The 13,104-nt window shown below is 36.9% G+C and overlaps 3 protein-coding genes across 4 annotated transcripts in view; 2 read left to right on the forward strand and 1 right to left on the reverse strand.

The window, feature by feature from the left end:
* LOC121296461 (ras-related protein Rab-40B) overlaps window positions 1-2,789 on the reverse strand; it is a 46,296-nt gene extending 43,507 nt beyond the window's left edge. The window contains exon 1 of the mRNA XM_041222066.1: window positions 1,891-2,789. Coding sequence (XP_041078000.1) covers window positions 1,891-2,032 — 142 coding nt within the window. The 5' untranslated portion in view covers window positions 2,033-2,789. The remainder of the gene's footprint in view (window positions 1-1,890) is intronic.
* A 3,012-nt stretch (window positions 2,790-5,801) lies between these two features.
* Window positions 5,802-10,515, forward strand: LOC121296026 (fructosamine 3 kinase related protein). Of its 2 annotated transcripts, none has more exons than XM_041221166.1 (6): window positions 5,802-6,035; window positions 7,315-7,469; window positions 7,672-7,763; window positions 7,997-8,079; window positions 8,343-8,486; window positions 8,835-10,515. In XM_041221166.1, the coding sequence occupies exons 1-6, from the start codon at window positions 5,895-5,897 to the stop codon at window positions 9,171-9,173; spliced, it is 954 nt and encodes a 317-aa protein (XP_041077100.1). In that variant the 5' UTR covers window positions 5,802-5,894; the 3' UTR covers window positions 9,174-10,515. The 2 variants fall into 2 exon arrangements, with proteins under 2 accessions (XP_041077100.1, XP_041077101.1); XM_041221167.1 differs by having other exon boundaries at window positions 8,364-8,486.
* A 635-nt stretch (window positions 10,516-11,150) lies between these two features.
* Window positions 11,151-13,104, forward strand: part of tbcd (tubulin folding cofactor D) — a 127,163-nt gene continuing 125,209 nt past the window's right edge. Inside the window, exons 1-3 of the mRNA XM_041222121.1 lie at window positions 11,151-11,233; window positions 11,577-11,797; window positions 12,798-12,848. Of these exons, the coding sequence (XP_041078055.1) occupies window positions 11,605-11,797; window positions 12,798-12,848 (244 nt within the window). The 5' untranslated portion in view covers window positions 11,151-11,233; window positions 11,577-11,604. The remainder of the gene's footprint in view (window positions 11,234-11,576; window positions 11,798-12,797; window positions 12,849-13,104) is intronic.

Consider the following 13,104-nt stretch of genomic DNA (forward strand, 5'->3'; position numbering starts at 1 on the left):
CTATACGGTACACTGTACTTCATTTTGGACAAACTGAGTGGTTTTCTAAATCTGTTAATTAGCTATATGTCACATAGCAGTCTCAACAAGCTCTGTGTCTCTTCCCATCATCCTAGTTGTTAATTATCAATATATTCCAAATAAAGTGAAACACTACTCAAATGTAACTAAATAAAAATATATTGCAGTTTTAAAGAAACCAGTACAGTAACGTATGCTTTAGTCTTATACTGGTTGTGCAGGGATGGAAATAAAACTCCCACTGCTTAAGACATACCTGAGCTTGTTATCTCTATTCTGTGGCTAATCAAGCTCATAGTAAAATCTGTTGTGGTCCCTGGACACCAAGGAAGGTGCTGTCTAGGACAAAGTTGGGAATCACTGTTCTAAAAAAAAAAAAAAAAAAAAAAAAAAACGTATTTCAATAACAAACATCCCTGCTCACATGTATAAATACAAGGGCAGTCCCTATCACAAATAAGTAAATCCTTATGCTCTGCATCATGCAGAGTGAAACCTGACTGACAGTCTCCACATACCCCCAGATTATGGTACTATAAATAACTTGTGCATGTTCTCATTGCAGTCAGATGGGTTTCTATATAATTAAAACTTGACATGTGTACATGTGGGCACCACCACTGTACCTTATCGCCCAGCTAGGTTAAAAGTTCATAAATATGTAGAAGGTTCAAGCTATATTGATATACAGTCCTGTAAACTGTCTCTCCTTCGGGAAAGAGAATACAATAATACAATTGAAAATCTGCTTTATCCTGCAATATTGGAATCACTGGTTCTATTCATCAGTATACCTGGTGTTACACTCTGATAGAAAGCTCTGGTTTAAAAGACAGTACACAGGCATACTCAAGTTTAAAGGTCAGGATCACTGATGTATTTCTGAACACGGGGACATGACAAACCCCTTGCTAAAAGTAGTGCGTTAGTCGTGTGCTCTTACGTGGGAACCTATTGCAAATTTAAGGATGATTACATCATAGTCCCAGCTTTCTGCCTAAATTTATCGGCCCCTTTTGTTGCAAAATAAAGTGGAATTTCTTTCGTTATCATATAGCAATCAATATGATTTGGCCACAAAAGGAAAGAGCAAAGTCTAGTTACGACAACGATGTTTATAACACGTGTTAATAAAAATGACTATCTAACAGTGTTTGCAATTGTGCTATTAATATTAAAATAGCCTTGTAAACCTCAATAATAACCGAATTTTAATTCAGACTTGTGTCTGTCCATTGAATATGCTACCATGTAATGTTGTGTGCATTTAACACCCACTTCAAAACACGAATCTGCTAAAACGCCTGCCATTTAACAGATAAATGAATGTATAACGTATGACGTAATCTGTCCAGAGAGGAAATCGTGTCGTTTAATCTACATAGCTACAGTACAAGGTAAACACTTGGCGTTTCGAATCCTATAAACGTTATTCGTACAAAAACTGTAAATTTTTTGAATGTCAATTTCAGAGTTCAGGTTTTCCAATGGACAAAAGCAGCTTTATTATTATTATTACAACCTAAGAAACAGAATTACTTTAAACGAGACATCATCTATCATTATCACACACTCACACACACACATCAGATAAAACTTATCCTATCATTCTCTTGTTCGTCAGACAACAAATTGATAGGATTGCCAATGGAAAGCCTCGTTCTACCTAAGTGAGTTTTCAAAGTTTAAATAATTATGTTTCTTTTTTGTTTTACATAAACAATCACAATCTCTAATGACAAAAAGTACAGTAGTGTACTACTGGGTGGCAGCACGGTAACTAGATTTGGTAGGTCAGCTAAATGTTGGATTCTGCATCTTCACAGTTCATTAACGATGCTGACTGGTGGTGCCATGCTGCTTACTTACCCATGTTGTATCCGTAAGAAGACTCACTGGCTCCATTCTGCAGACTTGACAAGATTTCTCCCTTCCCAACATCGCTGTCTCCGACCAGCAGGAACTTGAGCAGAAAATCATAAGCCTTCACTGGGCTGCCTCTGTTGGTCATCCTCCTGGCATATCAACGCTGATGTCCCGTAATGGAACAAAAAAATAAATAAATAAAAAAAGCAGATCACTTATCTTGAGAACTTAAGATCTGTTTGTTCCCAAAATCGACGGTGTGTGGAAAGCTCTCTCACTACTGACTGCTGCAACTTTTGACATGTGCACCAGTATCACAATCCCAGTAACTTTCAAATAGCAAATTACTCTATATTGTTGTCAATTTTGATTTTGCAAACGATAGTTTTCAGCCAGCAAAATATAAATTGCACAATACTAAGATTAGTAAATGTGTGGCTTCTACGATAACACTACTAGCTACGTAGTTTCTGAGTAAGTCGATTAAGCATGCAGTAGCAAAATACAAGTTCCAGATCTTAATCAGCACGTCAGTCTTTTATTATCAAATCGCAATACAATATCCAATTGTCTTCGGAACTTGGATTCGAAAGTGCAATCACTTTTGTGTGAGTTGTAGTATTCTACTGTATCCAGTACATTCACGCTACCACCTAGGACAACGCAATTTCACATTTAGCTACACAATAAAGTTGCCTGTAAATGAAAATGTCGTTGTGAAGGCTTTTTCTGTTGCTGTGCTTTCTCATGTCACTAGAATGACACTTCAAAAAAACATCGTATTCTCACGGACTCTCAACCACGCTGTATTCCGACATGCTCTGCACTCAAGCATTGCTTTCGCTGTATCTGCTTTAGTTTGCCTGTCTCTGTGTTCCACAACCTGCCAGCAAATTGCTAACCAAGAGTCCGGCCCATCTATTATCCAAATGGTCTCTCTGTCTAGTTGCTAGGGCTTATTCGACCATTCCATTGGTTTCTATATTTGTCGATCCGTTTCAGAGGACTCGTCTAGTCGTCCACAGACGACGGGGGGCGGAGCTTATAACAAATCTCTGGGAAAAGGGGCGGGGGAATGGGTTGTTGTTCACCAGCGGGCGTGATGTTTCACAACAACACACTTAGTGAGAAAGAAGCGAGTGGTAAAAGTCGACGTTATATCCATTGGAATAATATAATTAAAGCGTAAAAAAGCACAAGGAACTATATTTACTTTATGTTAAGACTGGAAGTCTCTCAAATAATTTGTGACATAAACCAGATGCGACACCCAACTCCAAGGTGAAGGGGGATGGAATACTTAGTGAATTAGCTCCCTGAAAATATTATATATATATATATATATATATATATATATATATATATATATATATATATATATAAATTGCATTTTGGTAGCATTTTCTTTTTGCTTGTTTTGTTTTTGTTTTCCCCACTTCACTGTTAACCACAGACCTCCTTATATTAACTGGACTTTGTGTAACTGAGAGATCGAGTTACACCTGCAGGCAAAGAAGACAGGAAAACCGGGATAATCCAAAACCAACAGAAGAATGCTGATGGTATTACATTTTCAGATTGTGATACATCAGCATCTTTGTTATTACTGTGGTTTAAATGCAAGAATTAGCCTGGGTCAAGAAAGTGGATGTTTTGTGTTAGGGTTTAAAAAGTGCTTTCGCATCATTCCGTTCCACAAACTTGTAGAAATTACCTTCACAATGTTCAGAATGAAAATTACTTTTTTTTTTTTTTTTTAACCCAGTTGTGTCATAATTCTGCTGTTATGGGGTCAAATGAGAAACATTGTATAGCTAACATAGCTGGAAATAAGAGTCCCATTGCATAGCATTTTTGATCCATTCCTTGTTTTACTATGTCTTTAATAAGACACACCTGAGCTTGTTATGTACACACATACCTTTAAATAGTGGGTATGGTAATACATTCATAATAAAATATACAACACTGGTAGCGAAGCAAAATCTTGTTCTTACATTATGCTTTTGTACATAATGGTGAAATAATACAGAATTTCATAATGAAAACAGCTCACTATCACCACCTTGTGTTACTTTGGGTCTCCTACAGTTAAAGAACTATATTTAGCAACAACTTGATGTATAAGGCATAAAACATGTATTAACAACAAGCCCTTTTATATTTCTCCAAGATCAAGTACAGGAGCAATTGATGATGCTTGTTGAAGCATTTGGGTTCACAGTTACTTGCATCGAGGTAAAAGTGATGCCTATCAGGTGGAATCAGTGAATCTCAACCCTATGAAATATTTCTTATGGAAGGATTGTTTACAATCACTTGGGCCAAAGTGTTAAACTGGGACAGGCTGAAGGTAGAATGGAAAAGTCTTTTTTAAAAATATATTATTCTCTCACCTACATGCCATCCGTGTTGTTTGGTTTCCAGGTCTTGTCTTATGAAATGGTTTCATCTCAGCAACGCTGAGTCACAAGCTGAGCTGCTGAAAAACATTTCAACCAGCCTTAGGTCAGTAAGACTTTTTATGTCATCGAAGTGAGGCTAGTAAGGTCAGCGGGTCAGACTCACCAGATTCATTGCCTTCTGCCTCTAATGGTTACACTGTGGTGTACAAGATGTGAGATTTGGTATGATTTTGAGAGCTCTTTTGAGGCCACATGTGTGCTTTTAACCTCCTGAGTTTTAAAAAGTCACCAGGGTGTGAGGCATGAAAAAGAAAATATACAAAGCACCAACAAGAATAGATCAGTTAACTGATATTTTATACCCCAGCCAAGTTGTTCTGTAAGAACAGCTGGCATATCAATGACATTCCATTGTGCAAAAGGATCACAAAGGTTACTTGGCAAATTGGCTGATAAAGGAAGGATTACTGCTACAGAAAACGATTGCTGGATTGAATGTCTCTAGATAGCTGCGTCCCTGTGATTTCTACAGGAAGCAGCAGTGTGGTGCGTTGCTGTCAGGATGGGTTAGAATACCCAAGGCTGACATACTTACACTTGGCCCACAGTGAGGGAATCTCTATTGATTGGGAGGGCCTCAGGGAAAGAATCAGTCAGCTGAGCAGCAGAAATAAAATCTGTTTGCAGCAATGTGAGTTTCTTTGAAAGCGCAATCAAATCTCATCAGCAAAGAGCCTCCCCTGCTGTTTTTACAAGTAACAGTGGAACTTAACCCTTACCATACAAGAGGTTGGCGACATGCTGTCACAATGATGACCACTTTCCCAGTCATTCACACTACACTCATGCATAGTGTTTGACTGAAATGTTGTCTAGACATGATAAGAGGTCTTAATCATCATTTATTTCTGTTTTTGCAGAAAACAAAAACATATTTGATGTTTTGGGCAGTCTGGGTAATCCTGAGCAAGGTGACATTTGTATAATGAGCACAGTATAATAATTACCACTAGGCCATGAACTGGTATTCCAATTGACAGTTGACGTTTTTATTACAGAAATATTCCACCTTGCACACAATTGCTGCAAATGAATACTACATATTTGTATACAGTTACATGATTTTTACAAAAGTATCCTAAATGCATATAAAGCCTACAACTACAATAACTTCACCCGTTTATTTTACATATACATATTTTTTTTTTTTTTTTTTTTTTGCTTGATGACGTGCAATGCAAAGGAAAAAACTACATATCCCATGTAACCTTGCTTCCAACCCCCCCGCCCCGCCCCAGAAGTAGGACCTACAAAGTGAATTCCAAGCTGCCTGTATATATATATATATGTATACAACAAAACCAAAACAAGCAATGATATGTTTATAAAATATGAATGCAATAACCTTCACTATTTATAGTTTCTTAAGGGCTCCTAAGTAAAACAATTAAAAGAAGACATTGTTTCGATTCCCTAATTTTAACAGGCTCATTTTTGGGTTAACTTTAACATCATGTCATCTGTCACAGAGAGCTACTGGAGTGATAAATGCGTTTAGCTGTGCAAGGTTTGCAAAATTGAACACAAAAGCTGCAAAGAGAAATGGAAAGCTTATTGAAAAAAGAATTGAATACCTCAGCTCTGAAGGCAACGGGACGTGGAGGGGGAGGTTGCATTAGCGAAGGACAGAGTTATGATACTGACATCGGAAGAGTGTTTGTTAAAGTTAATCACAAGAGTGAGGTCAATACTTTATATTTCTCTCCTTGCGTTGCACTTGCTTAATTATAACGTTAGGCTAGCAGTTTGTGTCCAGATGCCTTAATATCTAAAGTATAAAGGTTGGAGTGCGTTATTGGCCGATAACAAGATCATTTAATTTGTAATATGTTTTATTGGCTTCCGTTTACGTGATAAGTAGTTTGAAATATTTCTATGTTCATGTCTTGGTCATTCATGACGTAAATCGACAAAGTCACGAACATTCTCCACTTGTCCTGTTGCCAATACCACACCCTGCAATAAACCGGAATAATAAACTACTTTGTCGAAGCAAAAAAAAACATTCTTCAAGTAATCAGCCATATATGTGCTATCTCATAATCTACCATGCCATAAGTAACATACTGGTCATGTATTAAAATAAATATTCATACATATTATTGATATATATTATATATATATATATATATATATATATATATATATATATATATATATATATATATATATATATATATATATATATGCAAAGATAGTTTCTCGGGAACATTACAAACTTACCTTAAATTAAACTAATAAAGGTTAATACACGTGATAGTTTGCAATTCTGTGTGTCATTTTGAGCAACAGATAGTTATTATGTTCTTCAGGGTTTTATGTTCTTTCTTGCATGTATTTCAATAATGGTGAAAACTTTACTTATTATGTGTTACATTTTGATCTTCATTCCTTGTAACAAAAAAAAATATAATATATTCATATATAATTATTATAAAAAACATAAATTTTATACATACACAAAGTAAAGAGAAAGGACCCTGTTTATTTGTCAGTGTGAATTATATTAGAACTGATATGTTTTTTTTTTTGTTGTTTTTTTTTTTTTTTTTACTATATTGCAAGTTAATCAATTTAAAAGCATTTTACACACTTAATGATATATTGTTTTTTTTAAATGTATATAATATTATATATATATTATAATATATATATATATCAGAAGCAGAATGTGATAAGTAGATAGCATTAATGCAAGTCATGGTCTCTGAAACCAGCCATTGATTTGTTAAACAATGCCTGATCTTCAGAAATGTATTTTGTGCTTGTTAGCCTCATTAACAACAGTCACTGCATTTAATCAATGGAAACAGATGCTTGAAAGTTAATACTTTTTTTAATACAGCCCCAGCAATTCTGGGGAAAAACATGCTTTGGAATTGCTGTAAAACACACTGCGTGACCCTTTGAATAGCGTCTCTTTGCGCTACATTTCTTTGACGCTGCTTTTTCTCTTTGTAAGGCAAGGAAAATGTTTGACGGTGAAAAGGCAAGTCTGGAAGCCATCCTGCAAACCAACACTATAAATGCACCAAAGCCAGTTAAAGTAATTGATCTCCCACCTGGTGGGGGCGCAGTGTTTGTTATGGAGCACTTGGATATGAGAAGCATAAACAGGTATTACCTTTTAAGTAACATTTGTATTTCAATTTAATGATGTATATAGACATATGGTAACATTTGGTAGTCCAAGATTAGAGCAGAAACAACCATATATAATATAAAAGTACATTAAAAAGTATGACATTCAATATTAGGAGAGTGATGATACAAAGCAAACTATTAAAATGCATGCTTACTTTAACTGATTATGTTGTAGACATTCAGCAATGCTTGGGGAGCAGCTAGCGGACCTGCACCTTCACAATCAGAAGCTGAAAGAGAAGTTGGACAAGGGAGAACAGACTGTCGGTAATTCACAGCAAACAGAACTGGAACTTGAATAAAACAGTTCAAGACACTTTTCAAAAGGCTGTATCTAAATGTGACGTAAATATGGAATTACCGTACCTTTTAAAACATGTAACATTAGCGAAAGTCTATTCCTTGTATTACCATTTATTTTTTATTGTATGTGTATGTTACAGATTCTTTATATGTTAAAGTAAACTTTATAATACTAATCGATCTTTCTGTTGCCTAAGGGAAGGGCTCCGGACAGTCAGAGGTCCAATATGTGGATAAGTTTGGCTTTCATATAGCAACCTGCTGTGGATATATTCCACAGGTAAGCTCAGTGTCTGTAAAAAGAGAGTTGCATGTAGACACAGAGTGCATATGTAAATAAAACCACAGAACAGGCTTTACGTTCATACTGTAATACATGGAGTTGAGATATCTCTATACTGTACTAGAGTTTACTTTAACTCTTAACTACAAGCAGCTTGTTTAGATTGAAGTGTTTGAAAATTCAAGCAAGGTATCCCAGATCTGTTTTTTATTGTACCTCTCCTTTATCACATCTCTTCCTGTGCTGTCTTTGCTGTTCAGTTGCTGTTGCTTGTTCTCCAGGTGAATGACTGGCAGAGCGACTGGGTTTCATTTTACACTCGGCAGAGACTGCAGTACCAGCTGAATATGGTAGAGAAGGAGTATGGTGACCGAGAAGCGAGAGAGCTGTGGGCCAAGCTCCAGGTAATCCTTACAAATGCAGAGGATAATAGGAAGCTGCCAATAATCGTGTGCAGTTCTGTTAAGCAGTAGTGATGTGTTTAGCAGATGTGTTGAGTCCAGCGTTAGTACATAATATGACATTCTGTACAATATTTTTTTTTTTTTTTTGTTTTTTTTTTTTTTGTTTTTTTTTTTTTTTTTTTTTTTTTTTTTTTTTTTTTTTTTTTTTTTTTTTTTTTTTTTTTTTTTTTTTTTTTTTTTTTTTTGTTTTTTTTTTTTTTTTTTTTTTTTTTTTTTTTTTTTTTTTTTTTTTAATGGACGCTCAAAAAAAAAAAAAAAAAAAAAAAAAAAAAAAACTTTATTTTGTAGCTGAAGATTCCAGACCTGTTCCGCGATGTGGAAATCATTCCAGCCTTGCTCCACGGTGATCTCTGGGGAGGTAACGTTGCAGAGAATGAGGCTGGGCCTCTCATTTTTGACCCAGCATCCTACTACGGGCACTCCGAGTTCGAGCTGGCCATCGCAGGGATGTTCGGAGGATTCGTCGGGTCCTTCTACTCTGCGTATCACCAGAAGATCCCCAAAACGCCTGGCTTTGAGAAGCGGCTGAAGCTGTATCAGCTGTTCCACTACTTAAACCACTGGAACCATTTTGGAACAGGGTACAGGGGTTCTTCCCTTAATATCATGAGGAACCTCGTCAAATAACTGCATTGAGACTGAAGTGTACAGGTGTACCTGTTAGTATAACCCATTCCAGCATGACCACAAAGTAACGTGACACTTGTTTGTTTGCAGTAGGTAACAGTAACTGGCTGTTGGTTTGTTTTAGTTTTGACAGGAGTTATGGTTCTATTCATTTATATTGTGCATGTTCTATTAAATGTTTCAAATTACTGAATATAATTTGTCAGAGCGGCCATTCATAAATGACAGTGGCCCCATTTAAGTACTATGGAAAACCATTATCCTGCCTTTCAGTGGTTATGGGGAAAAGGTTTTATGACGATATTACATTGTGATCACACATGAGATTTAAATTATACCTATGTTATAACTACATGTTCAGTAAAGTGCAATTGTTGTGCTTTAAAATATGCTTATAGTTACACAGTATAACCTAACAGCACTATGGAATCACCCGTCATTAACACTGGGCTAGATATACTGTACTGTCGGTATTACAGTAGTATGCAAACTATGGTCCACTTGACTGCATACCTCTGATTTGCCATTGCAAAGCAACCCCAATCAGAAACCCTATGAAAAAGAATTGGACATCATAACAGGATCTTGAGCCTTTCCAGTTGTTTTAGGAATCCTGCAGAACAATGTGGGATCCAAAAGGATAATTGAAATCTCATAGGATCTTGGGACATAATTGAAATCTTAGTTTTTTTTTTTGAATATGACAAAAGGGACCATTCTTAAAGTAGGATATCTGTGCAAGACCGTAATGTTTTGTGCATTAAGACCAGATCTGCACACAGAGGCTATATGTAGTGAAGGTACAGCCTGTTTTGCGATAGAGTATGTATGGGGTCGTTTACCATTTAACCCTGTTTCATTGTAAATGGCTTGCTGTGACTGGTCTGGTTAGATGTTTGCAATACAAACATGGCTAAATAAGTGAATTCTACAGCACCTACTAAAACAAGACTGTGAGTTACTTACTTGCTGTACCAGGTGTAATTCGTGCTGCAATTAGTTTTAAAAAAGAAATGTAAAGCCTAATGCACCTTTTGCTTACTAGTACGTGTTTGCTTCCTTTACCGTGACATGAAGAAACTGTACAGCGAGGGCAGCTCCCTCTGCTGGTTAAAGCGATTAATGTACAATGAGGCAGGTGTAATAAAAAAGGTCCCTTTATTCAAGGGATTAGAATAAGATACTCTTTGACGGCACTTACAATACTTCTGTGTATGTGAGAAAGGGCTTATTTCACAGCAGCACTTAGAAAGTATTACATTTTCTGTGATTAGCGCTTGCAAAATACACGATATCAGTGATATGTGGTGCAATGGCATAGCAAATAAAATGCAAAGAATTAAACTGGTCTCTTGTGTGAATTCTATTGATTTTGGTTAAACTTTGGGTTACGTGACTGGTTAGCCTCAGAATATCATTTACCTTCTCCCTCCAACCCCTATCGATAAAGAAGTAGCTTCTAATTACATTTGCTATTCTTACAAAATGTTCTGTGTGTCTTTCTAGGAACACAAACAGAAAGGGTGCCAGGTTGAGATACCATACCATAACGGTTTAATACCCGCACGGATAATACATTGATATTACATATAAGTACAGAACAACCTGCCGCATATGTAAACAAACACACAAACAAACAAAAACCACACTACACCATTAAACGCCTTTACATTCATGCAACCTCATGATTTTAAATAATACATTTCGAATATTCTTGCATACTATTTGGATATTATGGTGCAAAAAATGAATACGTTTGTATTATATGCCATATAGTTTGGGAGTTAGGAGTGTTCCCCGTGAGTGGTCCCAATGGTTAAAATTCTAGCATCCAGCAATTTTGCAATGAACTGCAACCAATTGACATATTAGAGTAAATAGTAGTTTTCGTTGTAAATCTCGCCCTTTAATCGGACACTACGCCGCCGTGCTATCTGAAAGTTTTGGCCCTGTTCGCTTCCAGTAGATGCTGACTAACGGCGGGTGAAAGTTGAATCTCACAGACAAAACAGAGGGGCGGTTGGTTGCGCATCTGTTATAGATTTCATTCTGCGACACAAGTATGTTTCAAATGATTAAAACCTTTTATTAACACGTCGAATGTTTCTAACAAAAACTGTTTTAGTTAATTGCCATTGCATGGATAGCAGTGCTTTGGATTAGCTGTGTATTTTTGCAAAGTTTTTTTTTTTTTTTTTTTTTACTATTATATTTGATAATTATTTGGACAAAGTCTAGCTGTTGTCATTTATAGTTGTATAGATTTTAAATACAAATCATTGACCACGTTCTAAAAAGTGTAATTTGCATATTTTTTTAATTTTAAGTACGTACATTTTGTTCTTCGAAAACAACAACAACAACAAAATCAAGTTCACTCTCAGTTTTGCTTTTCTCGTTTAGGTGACAGTTCGGTAAAATAAATACAACAATGGCGTTAAGTGACTTGGAAGTAGATGTCTGCGACAGAGAAGATGAAGGATCAACGGAGCCTGATGTAATTGCACAGGGGAACGTTCTAGAAACCTTTAGCGAAAGAGAGGAGACTCGCAGTTTAATTTGCAGCCTGAAGAATGTCTATGAGGATTTGACTGCATTGGAGGTGACAACTCAGAAATTCCTTGGTATGTGTGCATTTCTCTTTAACAGGTGATGGTACCTGCCTACTGTAGCTGTCATAATTCAAATGTTCACATTTCTTTGCTGCAAAATGGTCAGGTGCCAGCAATCAAGCCCATCTGATCATTTTATTTCCATAGCTGATTTGTAAATGACATGGCTGAGTACAAGTGGATATATCCCGCCCACCGCACCCTTTTCTTATGTCAATGTCATTAAATAGACAATTATTAATTTTGGTTGGATTAGTAATAAATAATGAACATAACGTACCTGTTGTTATAGAATAGGCATGTTTGTGTCATGTCACAATACAGGGATGACCTTATGTACTTTTGGGAATATCCATACATACAGTGACTTATCTAAAAGGTAGAGGCCTGCATTTTGGCACAGACACTGGGAACACAAAATTAAGTTCCCAATTGGCTTGTTCTGTGTCAGTATTAACGTTCACCGCTCTGTCTGCCGTATAAACGACAGCATGTTGTGGCTCTACCCCAAGCCAAGGGATTGTATGACAGCCGACGATGTTGCACCCCTAGAAAAAGACTGGCATGCATCACACCGCCATCTTTTCCCCACTACGTAAATGGTGTACATGTGCCATGTACATAATGTTATACAGAGCTAGAAAGTTTCAAACATATTCTACATATGAATGTGTCAGTTTGGATCTGGCAGTGCAGTGTTATTTTGGAAGACATATTATCAATGCAGTGAGTTCAGGTACTGTGCAGCAACATCTTGGGTACAGTAGCTTACTAGGTATTTAGTTTTTGTTGCACATTCAGCAGCCGATGACAGTAAGTCACACAGAAGTCACAATAGGCCTCCCTGAAGCTAACATCTGTGTTGAGCTGTGCTACATTAGAATTGCTTTTCTATTTAGTGTCAATGGCCCTGTCGTGTTTGCCTTGTATTAGTGATGCAATGTGAAAGGCTAACTGTCTGTAGTGAAACAGTGGCTGTGTTTTAATCCATTTGAATTCCTCTTTATTCCAGTTATAATGGATAAATACCAAGAACAGCCCCATCTCCTGGACCCACATCTCGGTAAGAGAGAACAGTTCAATAGATAACAGTTGAATTGGACAGTAAATAATAGAACAGCTCCCAAGTGTCGCATCCGGTAAAGGCGCTCTACATGGAGTGCAGGATGCGCCCTGTAGTCTAGTCCAGGTTATTCCATTGACGACCGTGGATGAGAGTTCACAGGGGGCGGCACGCAATTGGCCGAGCGCCGCCCGGGGGAGGAGCGTGGGGGGCATTTAGGTTGACCCGGGGGTCCTCAGCTCACCGCGCCACAGCA

Source organism: Polyodon spathula, chromosome 21, assembly GCF_017654505.1.
Source record: "Polyodon spathula isolate WHYD16114869_AA chromosome 21, ASM1765450v1, whole genome shotgun sequence".
NCBI lineage: Eukaryota > Metazoa > Chordata > Actinopteri > Acipenseriformes > Polyodontidae > Polyodon > Polyodon spathula.

Coding starts and splice junctions, on each gene's coding strand:
- LOC121296026 (XM_041221166.1), top strand. CDS start 5,895: ATGGAAAGCTTATTGAAAAAAGAATTGAATACCTCAGCTCTGAAGGCA. Junction 6,036..7,314: donor AAGTTAATCACAAGAGTGAG/GTCAATACTTTA, acceptor TCTCTTTGTAAG/GCAAGGAAAATGTTTGACGG. Junction 7,764..7,996: donor CAAGGGAGAACAGACTGTCG/GTAATTCACAGC, acceptor CTGTTGCCTAAG/GGAAGGGCTCCGGACAGTCA.